Source organism: Pleurodeles waltl, chromosome 4_2, assembly GCF_031143425.1.
Source record: "Pleurodeles waltl isolate 20211129_DDA chromosome 4_2, aPleWal1.hap1.20221129, whole genome shotgun sequence".
NCBI lineage: Eukaryota > Metazoa > Chordata > Amphibia > Caudata > Salamandridae > Pleurodeles > Pleurodeles waltl.
The window spans coordinates 958,402,758-958,423,688 of NC_090443.1; the positions used below are offsets into that span (position 1 = coordinate 958,402,758).

A 20,931-nucleotide genomic window follows, 5' to 3' on the forward strand; every position below is an offset into this window, starting at 1 on the left:
AGTTATTGTTTTTCTGTATAATGATTGGCTGCTGTTTGGAGTAAGTAAAGAAGGAGACAGCATAATCGGAACCTCTGGTCCAGAAATAGAATCCTAGAGTTTAAAGAGAAAACCTGAACTGAAGGAGCACATCACTTATGGAACTGGGAAACTTGGCAGCTATGCAATCCTCTATATGGTCACAGAATTACTTGATGATTTGCAATATCCTTGTGATATGTAGCAGGAGGTATTATATCTCATGTATAATTTCCCCATGCATATTAACATTTTCAAACTCGAAATGTGAATTTAAAAAAAAGTTATTTTCCCCATTCGCTTACATTGCAGCAAAGGCAATTTTAGGTGGGAGTCAACTAAAATAAAGCATTTTTGGCATCAACAATCGGGAGTCTCCCGACTGAATAGGGTTTATTGGCATGTGTGTTTTACAGTCTATCACAATAAATACAACTTTTAAACCACCTACCGGTCCAAGATGGCAACCGAGCGCACATCGCAGTCCTTTCTCTGTTTCGAAAAGTGAACGGCGACGATAGTCAAAGATGCCATTTTACCCACAGGCAACTGCGCTGGTTAGTGTGTGGCTGCCATGTTAGGGTCAGGATTGACGTAAAACGTACGTGAATCTTATCTAGACAGATGAGTTTACTTCAAGAGACTATACCATCCTTACGTACGGCCTGGCGTTACGGAATGTGTCCGGGTCACGTGGTGTTCTTCCGTCACGAGTCGGCAGTGGAGGGATCAGCTGATGGCCTGGAGTCCTCGCCCCCTTTTTTCTGTGCTACTTGCCGAAGGCATCACCCGTCCGCTGTAACGAACGGACCGGCAGCCCAGCTCCGACCCGCGAGCGTCGCATTCATCCTTCCCTGGGTGTGATCCCAGAAGGCCTCCCTCTTCAGCACCCATCACCGCTCTCCATTCGCCGCAGTCATGAATGGGCACCTGATGCTGTATTCGGGGGTCACCCTGGCCTTTTGGAGCACCCTTATTATCGTGGGTAAGAGCTTTGAGTTAGTGCCACGGTGAATGCATATTCCTGCCGGTTGTATGGAAGTTCCCCTACTGGCAAGCAAAAGGCTGGACCCCCAAGGCGGCTCTTGTTGTGGTGGGTCAGGGAAACAGGAGAGCAACATCAAAGGCCTTCCAGAGCCCCCTCTTCCCCCTTCAACGTCTATGGGTGTAGCATCCTCCTTCCATGTCAGAAAGAATCAGCGTGAGGCCCACTCCGCTGTTTTGAAGGTCGGGGTCAGCTTCTCCTTTAAACGGTTCCCTTATTTTCCAGGTTGTAAGATCTTGTTATCGCGTCCCATCTTCCTTTTAAACCCGTGCACCCTTGACATCCCACACCCTGTTCGTTTCCAAACAAAATAAGCTATTGATGGTCTCATGGTGTAGCCTTTCCCATTTCAGAACCATCAATAGCTTATTTTGTTTCTTCTAGGTATTGATTTCCTTCCACATTCGCATTTATTTTTTCAGTGATTTAGAGTAATCCTTGCCGACCCTTCCGTTTCACTCACCTTTTGAATGAACCTGAACCGCATGTGTCCTGTTCAGCTTGGATTTCCAACCATCTTCTTTCAATGTATACTTTGATTCCGTTGTTCACGGAAAAAAAGAGTGTGTAAGTTTATAAAAATGAAATGTAATTTTAAATATCTCATTCCCAATTTCGTCTTCCGGAATATCCGCTCCTGCTTTCTATTTCAGGGTGAAATCTACTCATCAGCTCATCTTTTTTTACTTCCAGGCAATGGCAGAACCCTCTCTGGTTCTGGGCTTATTCATGTTAAATAAAGCAATGATAGAGAGGGAGAGACGGGAAAAATCATTCGATACTCTTACTTTATTTTGGACAGAATATGTGCTGCGTTAATTCGTCTGGATGTACAGTAGATCACCTGTGATCCTCGCAAGCCACATGTTCCCGTCCTTACCCCCAATCAAGTTGTAATTTCTGAATTATTCATTTTTGGATTTAAAGTTTAATCTTCTATACTTGCCTTGTCCTGCACCAACCGCTGACAAGTCTGTGGACTTGTGCCCTATGTATGCACGCTTCGCTTGCATTTATTCACTAATTTTAGATTTCTGGTAAGGTTCTGCTGCTACTACTGATGATAAAACATGCACATATTTTCATTTTAACTGCCAATTATTCTACTGCTAATATCTCCGAATTGATGTGCTCCAACAAAAATTAGCACTCACAAATTTGTATTAATTACTGGTGTGCATAAACGAAATAACAATCATCGCGTTTATATGAGTGCTATGTTAATATTGAAGAAGACAAACAATACATAAATAAAAACAACTTGGCATGTGTTTGTTATAGCACGCGAATAAAGAGTCTTTCAGTTTTGTACCTTATTTTACTAGTGTCACTTTCTTATAGTATCTGGTTTGCAGTTGGTCTTTAGTGATGGAGCAGTGCAAGGGAGGCCTGGCATGTTACAATTCTAAGTCATAATGTGCATGATTAAGGCATTTGTTGAATACAATGCGTAGGGCCCTTTTGGACAGTCTAGTCTATTTCACCCTCCACAGAGTGGGCAAGTATAATATGCGTAGGGAGCAAAGTACTGTTAGGGAATTTCAGCTGAATGTACAAATGATGGTGGACTGTTTGCAGTGAGTATTTTTACTTGTGCGTATTTTAATGTAGACCCGCTTGTGTCTGCTTTAAGATGCAGCTTGCCGAGCCTTCTTAAAAGTAGTAGTGCCGTCCATCCTACTAGTTTCTGCCCAGTTTCTGGTGCAGCCACACATTGACTGATGTAGGAAGGTGGTGTAAGTTGTCCAGGTCATTTCAAGGTCAAGAAGCTCGGCTAGATTCTGAATTCCCCTCTCACATCCACGCTTAGCAAGTGATAGGACCACATAGCAATTCTGCATCCTGATATCTGTTGAACTCCGTATTCAAAGCACAAGTGCCATTCCTCGGGTTTTCATTTAAATTATAATATGCGTAGGGAGCAAAGTACTGTTAGGGAATTTCAGCTGAATGTACAAATGATGGTGGACTGTTTGCAGTGAGTATTTTTACTTGTGCGTATTTTAATGTAGACCCGCTTGTGTCTGCTTTAAGATGCAGCTTGCCGAGCCTTCTTAAAAGTAGTAGTGCCGTCCATCCTACTGGTTTCTGCCCAGTTTCTGGTGCAGCCACACATTGACTGATGTAGGAAGGTGGTGTAAGTTGTCCAGGTCATTTCAAGGTCAAGAAGCTCGGCTAGATTCTGAATTCCCCTCTCACATCCACGCTTAGCAAGTGATAGGACCACATAGCAATTCTGCATCCTGATATCTGTTGAACTCCGTATTAAAAGCACAAGTGCCATTCCTCGGGTTTTCATTTAAATTAATTCTGTGCATTTGTTTTGTTACTTATTTTTCTATTATGATAGACACTTACAGTCTGGAATTAAGATTTGTTCTCGTTTCAATCTTTTTATTGATATTTTCAGTAAAAATAATCCAGACACTCGTTCACCAGCACATTAATATCTTGCCACCATAATGGGATGTTGGGGAGTGTGGTTAACACTACTGTAGAAACTCAGCCGTTGTGTTATTAATTGTACTCTACTTTTAAAATGTCTTGAACCTCAAGCAGGTTGAATGAATCTTTATTGCCTGATTAATTAGGCTGACATGATGGCTAGTGCACTGCTGACACATTTTGCCTTACACAGATATGAAGTAGCATTTCATGCTAATTACACCTGGGATCTTAGTCTACTTTCAATTCCACACCATTTCTTTTATGCTGCTAGAGCAGGAATACACTGATACACTGTGGTTTTTGGGGAGCAGCTTCACTTAACTTGTTAGAAACGTCTTAATTTGATTTTAAAATTATTTTTTACAACCAAATATTTTGAATGTTGGCTTTCCATCTGTGGTCCTCAATGCTTTTGGCCTTGCTTTACAGACAGGCTGCTGGGATTTCATTTTGGTCTCATTCTTTCCCTTATAGTGTTGATCCTCCATTCCCAGCATTAACACTGGTGACTTTTATAGTGGGGGCTTTAAATAAAGATTGAGTCAATTTGGTAACACTTTGTAAAGAGGTGTGTGTTAACTCTAGCATGTTGCCTTGGATAGAGAGACTCTTTCTTGCTTATAAGAATCTGCCTTCAATGTTATCTTTTTGTAATATCAAAAGATATATTTGCCTGTTATATTGCAGAAATTCTGGTGTCTTAAGCATGACTGAGACCTACGCTCCTTCCTTACGAACCGCTGCTTTGCCTGCTTACACCCATGGAAGGTAGTGCAGGTCCTGTCCAGTTCATCGTGAGCTAGGTGTGAAGGCACAGACTGTGTTGGGTAGGCAGTCTGTAGGTTTCCATTTTGATAAGATCAGACATGCTTCAGATCAGAGATTAGGTAAGCTAAAACTGCATGAGTTCGCTGGACATTTGATAAATAGATGAGGCTTTAACCTCCAGGAAATTAATATATGGAAAACATACGGAGTGTTAAAATAATGGCAAGACTCCTTAACTAGGGTACCCTTCATCGAACTGGAAACATGTCATGTTTTTCAGGCTGTTCACATAAGAAAGATGTTATATTGGTAATCTAAATGGCACTCAATTTCAAAGGTGTGTTTTTTTTTTAGTTTTTTTTTTTTATCTCCAGCTTCTCTGTGTAGTAAAGAGTAGTGTAATGTAAATAAAGGTATTTATTTTCAGGGTTATATTTTAATTATTTATTTATAGTAGTGTGCAACTATGAATTCTGAGAATAGTTGGTTCCGTGTGTTCTTAAACTACACCGGTACTGTGACAAAATGTTTGTATTTACTGCAACTAAGAAGTCAAGTGGTCATTAAAATTAAGTTGAACGAAGTGTGAGATTGGCTTATGGATAGGTACTTTCAAGGATATTTGTAAATGTTAATCCTAAATATGTTCTTTAGTTGTTGCATTATCCTAATAGTTTTGATAAACCGACTAACAGAGTTTGATTATTACTCATTCATCTGGACTGCTGAGTGCGTGTTTTCGACCTACAGTGAATGATACTTTATTGATGATTCCTGATCTACAAAGCATTGACCACTGCTACATTGTCGTCTATAGAGTAGTTTGCATTGCTGTAAAGGTTTACAGTGTATACGTGCTGGTAGGAAGGTGCAAGCCTTAAAACTGTTCTTGGTGCTTGTTAGTGCAGAGATTAACCACTTCGTCTGAAACAAGTCACTTGCGTACCAGATTTGATTTACAGTGTAGCTTGAGACACCACAGCTCCATTTTTGTTGTGCTGTTTGCTTGGTTTTAACATTCATAAATATATATTATCAAAAGACACATTCTGAGCGTGGCATGCCTGTCCCTTATGCTGTTCTGCATACTGTTGTTCTACAGGTACAGAGATGACAGTTGCATTTAAATGTGGTGAAAAATTATGCTTGATTATTCACCCCATTTATCATGGTTTGCTTCCTGTATAGATTGTTCTTTCTTGGTCTCGTATGAGGGCTGAGCAGGCCTTGTTCTTTGATAGAGTACTGTGAACTTTGCTCTTTCCTTCAAATGGGAGAATTTCTAGAAGCTCTTGTCTTCTCTCTTTTGCCTCGTGCCAGTCTAGTGACTGGTTACCTGGGTAGGACTGAGGCTATGCAGACTTGCAACTGGTTACCCGGGTAGGACTACAGGCATGAAGTCCTGCAACTGGTTATATATCGGTAGGGCTAAGGACGTGCTGTCTCGCGACTGGTTACCTGGGTAGGAGTACAGGCTTGTGGCTGGTTACCTGGGTAGGAATGTATGCATGCAGAAGAAGCTGGGGCTCAGTCCGTGAGCTGACTGGGAGTAATGCTTGGCTCTGCCTACCTCATAGCTCAGTTCAGTCAAGGGCTAGGTGTCGCTGATGACATTGAGTTGACACAGTCTTAGTTATTGAACTTATTAGGATTTGTACAAGAAGCAGGACTTCCGGGTTCCTTGCATGACACTGCCTGATTCGTTTTGCCTTATTTTTATTCTGAAAACATTTAAAAGTACAGCAAGTGGCTCTTGCTGTTGGAGTTTGTCCCTGGTATATAGCCCTGACTATAAGGACAAATTTAAGCAATTTGGCAAGATGGCTCAGTACTTTAAGCACTTGCTGCTTACCTTAGGAGAGACCGTCCATTTGACTTTGCAGTAGGGTTTACTCAAGCACTCATCTGTTTGTCCTTGATAAATTATGTACCATTACATTTGTGGCTACTAACGCGTGAATTGCACTGCACTAATAAGTGGATCATATAAACCAAGTTATTACTCAATCTGATTTGAGTTGTGAGCATTTCCTTGCCTTTTCACTTTTTTTTTTTTTTTTTTAACTACTTTTTTTTTTTTTTTTTTTTTCGCTTTCACTTCTCATTTATGTAATTGTTGGTTTGTGGACACGTGCTTTAGACTTTGTGGTTCTTCCTGTAGTACTTCGGCCAGTTTTCTGTGTAGAAATGACAGGGCTTTGAGAAGGTCCTCGTATAGAGGATTTAGGTCAGTAGAAGAAGGCCTGTTCCCCCTTGTTTCACCCCCAGTCCTTCCTTGGTATTGTTAAGCATCTCTGGTTCTGTCGGCAGGCATAAGACCTCTATCCTTGGCTGTTTGTGGGTAAACAGTATTTCAAACATCTTGGTTGTATGCGCTGTGTGGTTGTACATGAGACTTTCTGGCCGCCATGTAGGAACATAAGACCTGTCACTATCTGGGCTGGTCACTGGCGGCGCTATTACTTGTGCATGCAGATTTCAGTCATAAAGCGGACCGTTCTGCCTGCTGGCCGTCATATCAACCTCTCCGCAATTGTGGCTGTAAACAAAATCTGTTATCAGTACATTTGTTGAATAGAAAACGCCCGTTGCCTTTGTGGAAAGTTTTTAGAGGCCGATCTCTGCTTCTAGGTTGGTTGCAAATTCCAGTCGAATAATTATTTTGAATGATGGCGTCTTGTCCGTAGTCACAATTGAAAAAAAATGATGGAACGTTTTCTCAGTGTCTCTTAAATGCTCCGAACTCCTTTCTGCTTGTGAGCGATAAGTCAGCTCGGCAGGTTGGGCACCCGCTGTAGAGATCTGTGTACAGTTCTGGTTAAATACCGATACGTCTCAGCACGTCTTTCAGGTGCAGATTGAAGCGTGTTGACTTGACTAATAACACACATGATTTAGGACCCATGAGACAACATCTTGGCGTGAGACCATTTAAATAGTCAAAGTACGGGTTTTTGGTGTTGTCATGTTTTTGTTTGTCTGTCAGACGTTCCAAGAGTGGTAGCGTGGGGTTGCTTACTTTGAGCTTACTGGCTTGACCCACATAGTAATGAAATATAGCAAAAGAAGCAGAGGAATAATTTAGATGGTGCTCTGGTGACATGAAGTTAGGAGGTGAGCCACAGAACACCTAAAAGCTGTCTTGCTCCAGCTTCATCGATTAATAGCTGAACAGCAAGAGCCCATGTGTGGCATAATTTAAATGTTATTAAGTTCGATTAAATTTCAGTTTTACAAACATTTTTCAGGTTGCTCCGAGAGGCCATGTATTCATAACTGGGTAAAACTGCACTTCCCAAGTAACATTACTTATCCCTCCTCCAGTATATATTTCCTGTTCATTCTTGAATGGCAGGACTGCTGGACAGTTCTTGTATGTACTCTCAAACAGTTGTGATGGTCTGTATTACCTATGATTCCATTATTCGCGATTCCAAAAGAATGGTGGCGGTACCTACAACTTACAGAGATTATACATGTCTTTTTAGAAGAAATAGCCTGGGGCGTTTGTGTAGCACTCACATACAGCCAGGGGTTATCACATTCCAGAGGCATCTTCAGTAGAAGGTGAGAAACTCCTGACTCCGTGCCTGAGGAGCTACTCTGAGCTCCTTTGTATTTGTGAGTGGTAAGTCAGCTCGGCAGGTTGAACACTCACTGCAGGGATCTGTGTCGATTTCTAGTTACATATCGACAGGCCTCAGCCCTCCTTTCAGCTGCAGATTGAAGCGTGTTGACTTGACTAATAACACACATGATTTAGGACCCATGAGACCACATCTTGGCGTGGGACCATTTAAATAGTCAAAACACAGGTTTCTGGTATTGTGATGTTTTGTCTGTCAGACGTTGCTGCAGCTAGTGACCAAATCCATATACTGTCCTTATCACCACTAACGATAATCGTCGTCGAACACTCCACAAAGAGCCGCGTGCTTTTTGTAAAGGCGAGTTTAACAATCTCCATTATATCATTATTCTCGGTACGGCTGCTGCAGGACACACTTGCTGTAACTGGTGGGCACCAGTTTGGTTTTCGTTTATACTCCCTCCGTCTTGCCTGAAACCAAAACAGTAAACACTGCTTTGTTTCATGTGCGGACAGATCAGACGTGCCCGAGCAGAGCATTTCAGAACCTGCTCTGTCACTTGGGGATGGAGAGACATGTTACACCTGCGCTCTGTGTCCAACATATCTCGGCTAGGGACATGTCACACCACGACTCGGTGCCACAACTCTGGTGTAGAAGGCACGTCACATTGTACTCTGTGTTCAGGATACCTTGTCTACAAAGGCGTCTCACATTAGCAGCTGGTGGCCATCTCATCTCATACGAGTTAAATGTTGCACCAGTACTCGGTGCAACGCATCTTGGCTATAGATGTGTAACCTCGATACTGGGGCTGAATTTTTCCAAGTTGACAACATATGCAGACTAAAAGTGACCTGAGCGCTTTCATTAATTTCAAAATGACTATTCACTAGTCGGAAAGTAAAGGTTAACCTGTTACATCAATGAGTCCATATCTTACCCCCCCCGGCTGCCCCCAGATAATGCGCCTGCGTTTTTCAATGCTTTGTCACGAATAGTCTTACCTACCAGAATCTGTTCTGTTTTTGCTGCTGGGGTCTAGATTAGACAGCACTGAAACTGAGAACATTCACTATGTAGGGAAGTAATGGACTTGCAGACGTTCTGCCGCCCATCCGATGTACTGGTAAGTATGAGGCTTTTTGGCTAACCTCTCCGGACTCTGATTAAAACATTCTTAGCTGACATCTTAGGTGCCAGCCTTACTGAAAATTGACTTCCCTTAACTTTCGGTCCTTTTCGAGGGTGTGTTGTTTCAGATGTGTTGTCTTTTTAAGCAGCAAAGATCTTGTACCAATTCCCTGGATGACCATCGCCAGCTCTCCATGTGGTAACCTCTTTCTTCATTTCTTCAGGACACCATATTTCCTGTCCAGGGCTATCATTTGACAGCCTGGTGCGTTCCAGAGTGGTTGTGTGTGGTTGCTTGCATTGAGCTGATTGATTTTGACCCACATGGTGATGAACTGTAGCAAGAAAGCAAAGGAATAATAAATAGATGGTGCCCTAAGAGCTGTCTCGATCCAGCTAACTCAACAGCTTCATCGATTAAAACCTGAACCCCCCAGGGGCCATGTGTGGCATAACTTACACTTTATTAAGTTTGTTTAAATTTCGGTTTTGCAAGCATTTATTTCAAGTTGCTCCGAGAGGCCATGTTTGCATAACTTGGTGAAAGTGCACTTCCCACGGCACATTCCTTGTCTCTCCTCCATTATATAATTCCTATTCGTTCTTGAATGCCAGAACTGCAGGACAGTCCTTTTATTTACTCTCATACAGTTGTGATGTCCATATGACCTATAATTCCACTATTCATGATTCCAAAAGAATGGTGACGGTACCTACAACTTGCAGAGACTATAGATGCCTTTTTAGAAGAAATAGCCTGGGTCGTTTGTGTAGCACTCACATGCTGCCAGGGGGTTATCACATTCCAGAGGCATCTTCAGTGGAAGATGAGGAACTGCTGACTCTGTGCCTGAGAGAAGTACCCCTCAAGACACTTTGCAGGTCACAAACATATTCCTTTTTTTTTTTTTTTTTTTTTTTTTAACATTGGTCTTTTACATAGCAGTGAACTAGTGATTTACCCGAATTGGGATTCGTTCTCTACTTCCATCTTGGTGCCTTGGCCCCCAGACACGCCTGTTTCCTGATCGTTGCCCAAGAGTTACACAATGGACATCTTGTACGGTAATTCCGTCAGCAGAGGAGGACTGCTGGAAGCCTATTCTTTCTGTGATCGTGTTGAAACCTGAACAGGCGGTGCCCTGACCACTGAAAATCGTAGCTAAGCCTTCTCCAGGATAAAGCAGCGTTGGGGCTTCCACACGAAAGTACAAGAAGCGCTGTTTTCTGGCAAGCAGTATCAGTGCTGATGGCTTTGCATTTCGTTTTCTCTCTATTTTTTTTTTTTTCTGTTTGTTATGCTCTAACACCTTAGTTTTGCTTTTCTCCCTTGCTCAATGCCACGGCTACCCCACTTTGGGGCCAACTGGTATAAAAAAGCCCTTGTTACTGAAGGCGAAATAAAGTGAAAACTTATGTTGTTCCACCTTCTTCAAAGAAGAGTGCTAATAAATCAACTACTTTTAGCGCCTGTTATTTACAGTGCTCAGAAATGGCAAAATGTTGGTACAATAATAAAGAAAATTAGATTACAATGAAGATCTAACAAATCACTTATTTTCCCCCCAAGCAAGTGCAGGAGCATTGATTTCCGACATTTGATGACTCTTTACATTTCGCCACATCTGAACTGCTGTTTTTCTTACTTGCTTATGTCAGCGTCAGCATTTGTTCATATCCTCCAGTGTCAGACGAGAAAAAGGGATACCTTATGAGAAGGAGACTCTGTCGGAAACAATTGGGTTTTAATGTGGGCACTAACATGTTACTTTTATTGTAAATTTTATAGTACCTACTTTGATGCGTCCCTTACTATTGTCATAACCTGCCAGCAATCATAGCTTCTAGCTTGAATTTAACTGAAGTTCCAGGAATTAATGGCTGGCTTAATTGTCTCTGATAATGATGACCTCTTTTGGAAGGAACAGCATGGATCTGGGAAATGCTGTCATTTTTCATGGCCATATTCGGATGTTGTGACCACTTTTTGCTTTTGGCCGTGCTCTTCTATCCACATCATTTAATAAGAATATATCCAGTGGTTGTTGCTGCTCCAGCTGCACACTTCGGGCAGTTAGTGACTCCTTTAGAAGAGCAACCTGAAAATACACCAATATGGGCAGAAAGCTTAGAGGTGCTTGAGTATCCCGTTCCTAGACATTGTTTCAAGCTGCTTCTTGGGTCATTATTGAACTACAGCAAGCTGTCATGTCACTGGCTAGTCTTGATGTTTGAGATCCTTCTTAACTCCTCTGTCCATGTTTATTTGTTGTTTCCTTAGGGCCGTTCCTACTATCTGTGACTATGGCTCTTGTCTGGAATATACAGTATAGGATGTGTTTTCCACCTACAGTACATACACCTCTCAACCATGTGTGCACTCTTGGACCTGCATGGCGTCACAAAGGATGTAAACACAAATTATATAATGGTATTGGCATCACCTTGACCTGTATGTGCCTGGCCTGAAGCACTTTCTTTTTTACTAAAAATATTTGAATTTGTGTGCCAGCGTAATGCAGGGGGCCCCAGGTCAGGGCCCCCGAGCGGCGTTGGGGAAAAAAAAAAAAGTCACCAGGACTTGGCTTCGGATGGGTCCCTCTTCTGTAGGTGACCTGGTGTGGGTGGGGGTGTCCCTGGGAACAGGGAAGGGCACCTGTGGGCAATTTCCATGGTCTCAGACCATGGAAATCTGCCTACAAGGTCCCCTTATGCCTGCCCAGACCCAGGCGTTAAATAATGGTGCTATAAATATGGAGTTGGGTTTGTACTGAATTTGCGTTGAAAAAAAAAAAAGGTAATTTGGTGCAAACCTACTATAAATATGGGCTGAGATGCTTGCAACTGCAGTCTCTCACTGTGACCCTTAGTTTGATCTCCGAACACATTGGGTCCAGTTTAAGCAGCATGTTAAATAAGTACATTATTTTAAGATACAAGAAATGATTTCGTAGTCCTTAAAATGTAGAATTTAAGGAGATACTCTTTTGAATGTGCCCCTTGTTTACTAGGAAATTCTGAACCATGTAACCGGAACTGCGAGTAGATATTGGCATAATTCACATCTAAACATTGATCACTAATAATTTGCAGTACATTTTCTTTTTGCAGTGGGTGTTTTTTTCACTACTAGAATAGTCTCCTCTATATCACTTGACAATTCCACATGCTGGACAGCATGGTTCATCTAAACTGTAGCTTTATTAGTGCTGTTCTGCTCTAAGAGATCCAGTGAATGCAGTGCTTTATTTTGTAAATGATTATTCGGAATGGGTGGCAGTCTCGTCGACTGTTGATGCTATGCTCAGCATCGTTATAGATTTCTGCCCTACAGATTCTATCATGGGCACCTTGTTACTGTCCAGCGGGATCCCTTGGTCTTGTCTCCTCAAACACCGAAATAATGTTTTCATTGAGTGAAACTTTTTAAACTGGAATTTAATGGTGACCTTCTGGCCAGTGTTCTCTGGATACAATTATATATTTCAGTTTGATGCCCCTTTCGTCTGATTAACAAGACTATTTATTTTTTTCAATCTGGTGGTTTCTTATGGCCATTTTTGGTGGTGTCCTGTGGCTGCTGTTTCAATGATCCTAGTATAGCACTGGCCCCTTGGCAAGCTATTATCCAGTATTCGTGTTACCCTTCTGGGGTGAAGGTTTTTTAGAGAGGGCTGTCGAATTTAATCTGTTGCGTTGTCTCACATGTCGACCGGTTAGGTTTTATAAATCCGTTCATTGGTTTTGTCGTGCATCCGTTGACACTTGCTTCTCAGCTGCCTACACCCGATGGCAATTGGATGGGGCATCACTGTTGTTCAGTGTCTTCGTGCAGACAACAGGGAAGAATTCAATCTGGTATCTTCATCTAATGTGATATTATTCTCGTGACGTTCCAAATTGTTCTTTGTTCATGCTCTTGAGATGCAGAATTTTCATCCTTGTTAAGTTTTCTATCTGATGGGATCATGTTCCAGGAAAAAAATGGCTAGATCTGGGGTACTAAAGTCGTCATTATGTGGTAGCCGATTGAGGCTGTTACTGTGACAGCATGGGATGCTAATTTAGTTTGTGTTATTTCTGAGCCAAAGACTCTCACCCAGGATTGCTTATACATAAGGTTTTCAATATAAGGTGTTCAGGGATGGTAGTGGTTAAGTTGACCATTGTTGTTTTTGCAGGTGGCGTTGAGTGGAAGGCTTCTGCTCAGTATCTGAAGTAATTCACACTTTCCCGTGCTCTTGAGTGTCCTGACTATAATAACAATATGTTTGTAGGTCTTGGAGACTCCGGCAAGAGAATATTCGGGCCACTCAGATGATAAGGCTTATCACTTGGTTTAATAATGTAACCCCATGTTTCGCCATCTGCTTTGACTTTGACGGAAGCTTTGGGTCCAGTTCAGATTAGCCACTGAGGACTGAAAATCTGTGCATGGGATTTGGTCTCTCGTTCTGGTCTGGTTGACTCATTTAACCAATCAATGGTTACCATTCCCTTAGTTCTGGTGACAGTTTCTGCTTTGAAAGGTAAGAAAGCGTCAGTCTATGCTTGGTGGGGGCCATCATCAAATGTAGTGTCCAGTATACCGAACTTACAACTCCTGTCAATAAGATGCAGTTCTTGTCGTTTTGTTCAGGAATCTGTGAAAGACTACTGTCTTTTCTTTATTGTGTTGTTCAAATAGGTTTTATTTTGTATGAGGCATTTAAAATAAATGTCCTTCTTATAAACCCAACCCTGACACTCTCTGAATGCAATTTCAGTCTAACAAAAGGAATAACACAGCTGTCGCGTAGGCAAAAATAGACACTATTCCCCAAACTCGAAGCATACATACCTTTGTATGCTGAATGGAAGGCAATGTTGTTTGCATTAGATCCGTAAACTAGCAATGTAGCTTCCCGTGATAGATTGTTGAGATCTCATTGCTACAGGGCCTGTGAAATAAATGACCCACTACGTTTTTCCCAGATAAGCCATACTGGGCCTTCAGAATGTTCAGTTTGACAGTATTCAGTTTTGTAGCCCGAGTGTGTTTTAAAAAGAGGTTGGTCTCTACGTCAGAACTCAAGATGTTTTTGAGTGCATCGCTGTCTGTATTTTATGCCCTATGAGACAGCACAGCGTATAGTGTTTTTTTTTTTTTTTTTAAATTCTACTTTACATCGGTTTGGTCTACTAGATATGGTATGGTCTTTCATTGTGATGTGGAAATGTATAATGTCGCTTGAGAGAATTTTGAACAGGAAACGTCTACCGGGCATCAGGAGAGGTAGGTCATTGATTTTTAACTGACAGTTCATTATGCTGTGTGGGGTATCTGCTATGTATAGTGCTACCACCAAATCCGAAACATATGCACCATGACCTGCTCCTGTAAGGCTTGGCAGCTGTGTAGGAATCCTAAAATAAAAGTGGGTGTGAAGATTACAGATTTGGTGACAATGTGGAGTGCAGCCATAAGCAGATCTTCAGCAGCGATATGTAAAAAAAAACTGCTCCTGTACAGAGATATATTTTATATATATATATATATATATATATATATATATATATATATATATTATTATTTTTTTGGTGTTGAGATACTGCAGTTTTTGCTTTATTAGTAAATTATTGTATTTACGAATGCCCAAGGCTAGATATTGCACTAGATGACTAAACTGCATTTGAAAGTCCAAGTGGAGTCTGATCAATCCAGTTACTTCATGATCAGTTCCCACTTCAGCAAGCTCTGATGTAGACATCACCTCCCCCCACGCACTTTTATTCTGTTTGAGGTGTTCAGGATAACGTCTTATGCCAGTCTGTAGTGAGAAACTCAAATGAAGGAGTGGGAGGCCTGTATAGGTAGAATTCCTGCTCACTTTTGGACTGCCTTTGAAGAGGGAATCAATTCATTGTTTTCCCTAATCGCAGATGCATCCTGCTTTCACTTGGGGCTAGTTCAGTGATAGGTGTGTGGCAGGGCGTAGGGCATAGAGCGCGTCATAATCCTGAGTCAAACTCCCTACTCTTGTAGCAGTTTCTTATGGTCATCAGCGATCAGTTGTTTGCCACGTTTTTAAAAACTGAATATATCTGCACCGAGAGATGTATCAATTTATAGGGTGCTGTGTACATACAATCCACCAGTGTGCATGCAAGAAGTAAGGACATTGGTTGGTTCAGTACATCCTGCTGCTTGAATGCCCATTGATTACGTGCAGAACGGAAGTCTCGGTGGACACAGTGAAGCTTCCTGACTTGACTCTGACAATTTACAATCATTTTTTTTTAAAAGGCCTTATTTTGTGATGATCAGATCCTTCTTTAAAGGCCGTAAATAGTGGGCAACAGCTTGATCTCCTTTCCAAATTACCTAGGCACTGGTGTCTGCCATTGTAAAAGTCACTGCGCACCTGACTGTGTAATAACAGCTTTCCTGTTTCCTATACTTGTAAAAAAAAAATACCCACGTGCCTCATCAAATCTTCACATTTTACAATCTTTTTTTCCATCACTTAGTGTCCCTTCCTTGTCTCTGGTGTTACCTTAGCTCCTCTTCAACTACTATAACTTTTTTTGTAGCACTGTTTTTGTTTTGTCCGATTTCTGTCCTGCTTGCCAACCACAACTCGTTTTTTTTTCCTTTTTTTCTGTCAGACCTATAAAGCATGGTTGCATCTCCCAAATGCAGGAAATACCTTTTTAGGCAACGTTCTTCCTACGTTTTTACCGTTTCCTGGCTGGCAAATCATATATATGTACCCCATTCTATTACCTATGTGGGGCGCTGAAGTGCTTGAAATAAAGTACTCCCAATTTCTAGACCATTAATTGTATTGATTTTGATAGTTGTAATTATGCTTTCGAATTGCTAGACTGCCATGTTATTTTTGCACTTCTAGAATTTCAGAGACGCTTAATAAATAGTGCTTTTCATTATTTTGTTACCTTTGAGTAAGTTAGCAACAGCTGAAATAAAACAATATTAAACCATGGCAATAGCACGTTTTTTCATGGGCAAAGCCTCGCCAGACTTTCAGCATTGTTTTCATCTATATATAGAATTCTCAATACTTCGGAAAACAGGCTGCTGCAATTTTATTTCCACTACTTCTTTTGCTGTTTGAGAGGGTGACGGTATGCACAAAACAATTTCACTTTACAAATGTAATCTGAATGTTTTAAGAACTAATGGTGCCGTTACTTTTGTGCCTTGTTCAAATTATTTGCCTCAGTGCTGCTTTTTCATGACGGAGTGGAGATCTGTGTCCGAATTTTGAATGACTTTAGAATATGCTCAGTGAAAAAGAGCAATTATTGCCAAGGCAAGACATTCTCACTCCACCTGAAGGTGAATAAGTTTTAAATGCCAAGCTGTAAATCCATCTTTCAGCACTATTAGGATTGTGTTCGGTAAACCGCGAAAAAATCATCACTACGTCTAGATAGTTAAGGAGCTGACTGATGCTGGAGAACTCTGCTCATAAGACTGCAGGTTGTTAATCAGTTAATAAATAAAATTACTCATAGAGTGTCTATTTCTTTCGGTCTTTATATTCTCAAGTTCTTGGTGTTGATACAGCCCAGCTTTGCCTCATTTAAAGAACTCTTTAAACACCTTTGGAAGTATATGAATGGATGCATGTACTTAGTGATTCGAAGACATGGTGTATTCTACACTTATCTGTAGTTCCTTTTACCAAGGAATTCCCAGACTGATAAATATCGACAATTCCATTGTTGAAGCTAGATGTTTGTTAATTGAAGGGGACCTTTAGTGGGGAGAAATGACTACAATGACCCACACAACACAAGTTTGTAACTTTCAGATATAAGATCCTTAGCTTCCAACAGAACTACTTTCAGATTGTAGGCAGATGTTTTCCTGTTGTTAGGTCTAGTGTTTAATTTTACTACGGTCGAATCCCTGTTATGTTTGAGTGGTTCTGGCACAATGCAGGACATTAGATGCTAACAGAGGCTGGTCAGATAGAAAGTGAGCTGTTTGAAGGCCTCAGACCACTTTTCCTAGAAGTCAAAAAGCAAAATAGACAACAAATGTAAAGCATCAGTTAGAAGTGCAGAAGGTAAGTGTTTCATTAGCTGAAGGAATTGCCATAGTGAGAAGACATTAATTTCGGAAAGCATTAGGAAGTTTAGGAAGTAGTTTTGAGAGCAAATGTAACATTTTTTTTTAATGTAGCACTTCATACTTCATATAATCAATATTGCTATTAATCGGTTTAATTGTTCTAATTTTACTGGCCTCAGAAAGATGGAAGGCTGAAACCGCCATGCTGGTATTCTGACTTGTGTCCGCCAGATCACTGAATGTGTCCGTGGTGGGTATTCATGTCACTGGGCCAAGTCCTGTTAACCAAGAAAGCAACAAGGGTTTTTTGTCCTAGATAAGTTGTTAATGTGAGTGAAAATAGGAAGAATTGAAAAGGTTTATGTTGATGATCTAGAACACTTTTATTAAATTAGTCCATGTATTCACTAGGGCTAAAGCTGTTTTTCCTATGTATGAGTAACGTGAGTGCAAATTGCAGGATAATGCACGATGAGGTGGCAACAAAAAATAGATTTGAAAGTCTCACGAGAGCATGTCTGTGGTACTGAAGAAAAGCAGATGGGTTCTACCTCGAATATTCAACATCATTAACTGCTTGTGAAGTAGATAATAGTGCTTTGAAGTAATAGGATTACGTGAACCATAGCATAATTAATTCTTCATATGGATGGGGAGAATTTGTACAGCTAAATCTAATTGAAAATATTTTTGTCCAAGGAATTGCATCCATCATTAATAATCAGTGTGGCCTGTTTGGATCTTAGCAACCTTTTCAACACAGCTGTGCCTAGAGGTCATATGTATGCCAGACCACGTTCAAGTGGTAGTTACTTTGATAACCTGCAGAAGGACAGTAAATTAGGAACATGTGGGATTATCTCTCACGGACTAGTCGTATTCTTGCCCATACCCAAGTTAAAGAGCACAGAATGCTGATACAAGTCGTTAGCCCAGAGGGAGTGGGTCAGTTTGGAAAGAATTAAGGGAGTGATTACTGATGTTTAATGGAGCCAAATGTAAAGTTGCAAATGAAGAAAAACAAATTCTAGCATTTGAGTGTTGTCATATAGGCTACCAAAGTTCTATGCACTGTACCTTATAACATACAAAATACAAATCAAGAGATTACTATAAAGAGTAACAGAGCAATTCTGTAAAATGGGAATGGGCATAACTAGCTGAAAAAAGGAATATCTGCGGTACAAACCCCATTGTAGAGGTCATACTCAAATGCTGCTCCATTGAAGGGAAGGAGTAGAAACAAAGAGAAACTTGTAGACTGTTGCAATACTTAAGAGGTTACAAATGTGGAGTTAACTACTTATTTGTTGCTCTTCATATTTTATCCCGCCTTCCAAAAAGAAGACAATGTTGAAAATATTGACTTTTAAGCACCAGCTCTTTCACAAAACCCTTATTTGTTGAAACCTGTGCTTCACCATTATAAATCTCGTACCTTCTGTGTTGCCTCCTTTGGTGCATCCAGGTTCCACAATCAACTGGTCTCGTCCAGTGAAACTCTTTTCCTGCTTTCCTGTAAGCAGGCACGTCAATCTATTTGTTCAAGACGAAACATAAGACATACTTCTGCCTACTCAAAAGCAATAAATGCTAATAATCTCCCAGCATGCTACCCACATTTAATTGAAGCATTGATATTTTTAATATGTATGATCATTTTAATTATTGGGGTGATGTCATTCCTAAGAGCCATACTGTAAATAGCGTTAATCTCCTCTTAGTCATTATTGGTTAGATCCTTAAGTGGTTGTTTCCTTGTTCCTGGCATTTTTACTTACCTTGCCAGTGCTCAGGCATGTCCCATTGTTAACTGAACATGAATTGATTTAAGAATGTTTGTTTTGCCAATGAGTTTAGTTTTGAACCTCATCTCGAGAGTGGACACAAACATTTGACAAGTTCTTCAAAGCTTAACAAACAGTCTTCCCGTTCTTCCTTAAATTTCCTATTATCAATATACGTGATAGTGCCGGAAGATTAAAATGGAAATTGATTGATAGTTTGTCATAATCGCCATTGTCACCAAGGCATTTATCATGTTGCTGTCTTGAGATGCATTTTAATGCATTCAAAACAGTAAAATAATTTGAGTCCCGAGTTTCAATAATTTCTCCGAACATACCAGTTCCGTTGACTAATGGCAGGTGCCATTAATAGAGCGCTTGGTGACTTGTTTCGATTATAATAGTAAAAACAAAAGCCATGCCGGGAAGTTTCTTTGATGCCCTTGCCTTACATTATTTGGCAACTATTGAAAGAGCTGGGTTTAAGAGACATGAGCGCAAGAAAGGAGAAGCTTCAGAGCAAAGCTTTGTCCTCATTCAAACAAGAATGATTAAACTTTTCCTGCAGCTAGTAGCATTACTACAGTATAACAATAGTTTTAGAGAAGCTACTGGGCTGTAATACATCCGGAGAGTCACCATCCTATCTCCAAAATGAGCGTTTCTGTTCCTTCCAAAGGGCAAGCTCCCAGTTCGTACAAATGTTGCCCCTATTGCCACTGGCATAAGAAATGCTTAGTTGTATTGCACACATTGTGTTTCATGGACTTCTGGGCTTAATTGTAATACAGCAAGAGTCTATGTATATCATTAAGTGGATGACACCCAGTTCTTCAGTAGTGCTTTCTAATGCCATGATATTGACAGTGCAAATCCTCCTTTCAGATTATGCATGGGATATTCTGTGTATTCAATACCACAGAATTTTGAAATACTCCTACACCATGGGGAGTGGGGCGGTGCAGCTCTACTCAATTCTCCTCTCTCCTCTTTGTGGCAAAATCTTAAATATTTGTTCTAGACTTTCATTTACTATGCCTAGGAATGTCCATAACCTGACATTGTCCACCATTTTCTTTCATATTTACTATGTCTCCAAAGGATTTATTAACCACTCTATTACTCCTAATCCTACACTCTGCTTTCTAGTTTTTGTCCTTTCATCCTTTCAGTACTTGGAAATGGAGCTAACAAAGATGCATACCATCACCTGGAAAATCTCCTTTTTGAATGTTGAATCTAGTGATCATAAAAACTAGTGTTCATTTTTTTCGTTTTGTTTTTTAGGTACCTGCTATACAATATTTGATCTTGGATTTCGGTTTGATGTGGCATGGTAAGACCTTCGTTTGTATTGTAATGTTGGCCATCAATTTAAGAAGCGCCATCTCTCAATAGTCTTGTTTGCACATTACATTGCATCACTGTGATGTACAGTAAAATCTACAATTAAAATTGTGAATTTCACTTCAAGAATTGAAGTTAAAAATGTCATTTATGTCTGAAAACTAACTGATCTAAAACGTGTAGGAGTTTTGGTGAAGTATTTAATGTCGTACTAGTTTAGATCCCTTTTCCACTTCTGACCAGTACAAACAATTAAATCCGAAGTCCATCTCTTAGTTTGTCAGACCTGAGTACATTTGGGAATTTGTGATGCCACAAGGTTAGTTGCTCTGCTTTGTCTGCGTTTGTACTTTTTCCTTTTTTGTTCTTCGATATTTTATGTGAAAATTGTTTAAAATTTGTGTCACTACTATGTCTTGAATTAAATCTTACTCAGCATATCAGAATGCAATTTGTTGAAGATTTAAAAATAATTAACAATTTGTAGGGAACCAGCTGATTGTGGTATGTATTGACGAAATGTCATCTTTTCTTCTTAGAAACGTTAATAGTTTGACATCTGTCCACTTTGGAACAGGACACAGTCGCTAAAGATGCCAATTCTTTGTGTCATATTTTATCAATTTTAGAACTAAGAATTGGACATTAAGGGCAGTGCAAACCTCCAACTTTGCCTGAAATCATGCTTTTCCACTACATTTATGTGTTAGA

The 20,931-nt window shown here is 40.5% G+C and overlaps 1 protein-coding gene across 1 annotated transcript in view; it reads left to right on the forward strand.

Annotated features, from left to right (window-relative positions):
- Window positions 1–585: 585 nt before the first annotated feature.
- Window positions 586–20,931, forward strand: part of ATP6V0B (ATPase H+ transporting V0 subunit b) — a 93,514-nt gene continuing 73,168 nt past the window's right edge. Inside the window, exons 1-2 of the mRNA XM_069232773.1 lie at window positions 586–1,003; window positions 20,161–20,209. Coding sequence (XP_069088874.1) covers window positions 937–1,003; window positions 20,161–20,209 — 116 coding nt within the window. The 5' untranslated portion in view covers window positions 586–936. The remainder of the gene's footprint in view (window positions 1,004–20,160; window positions 20,210–20,931) is intronic.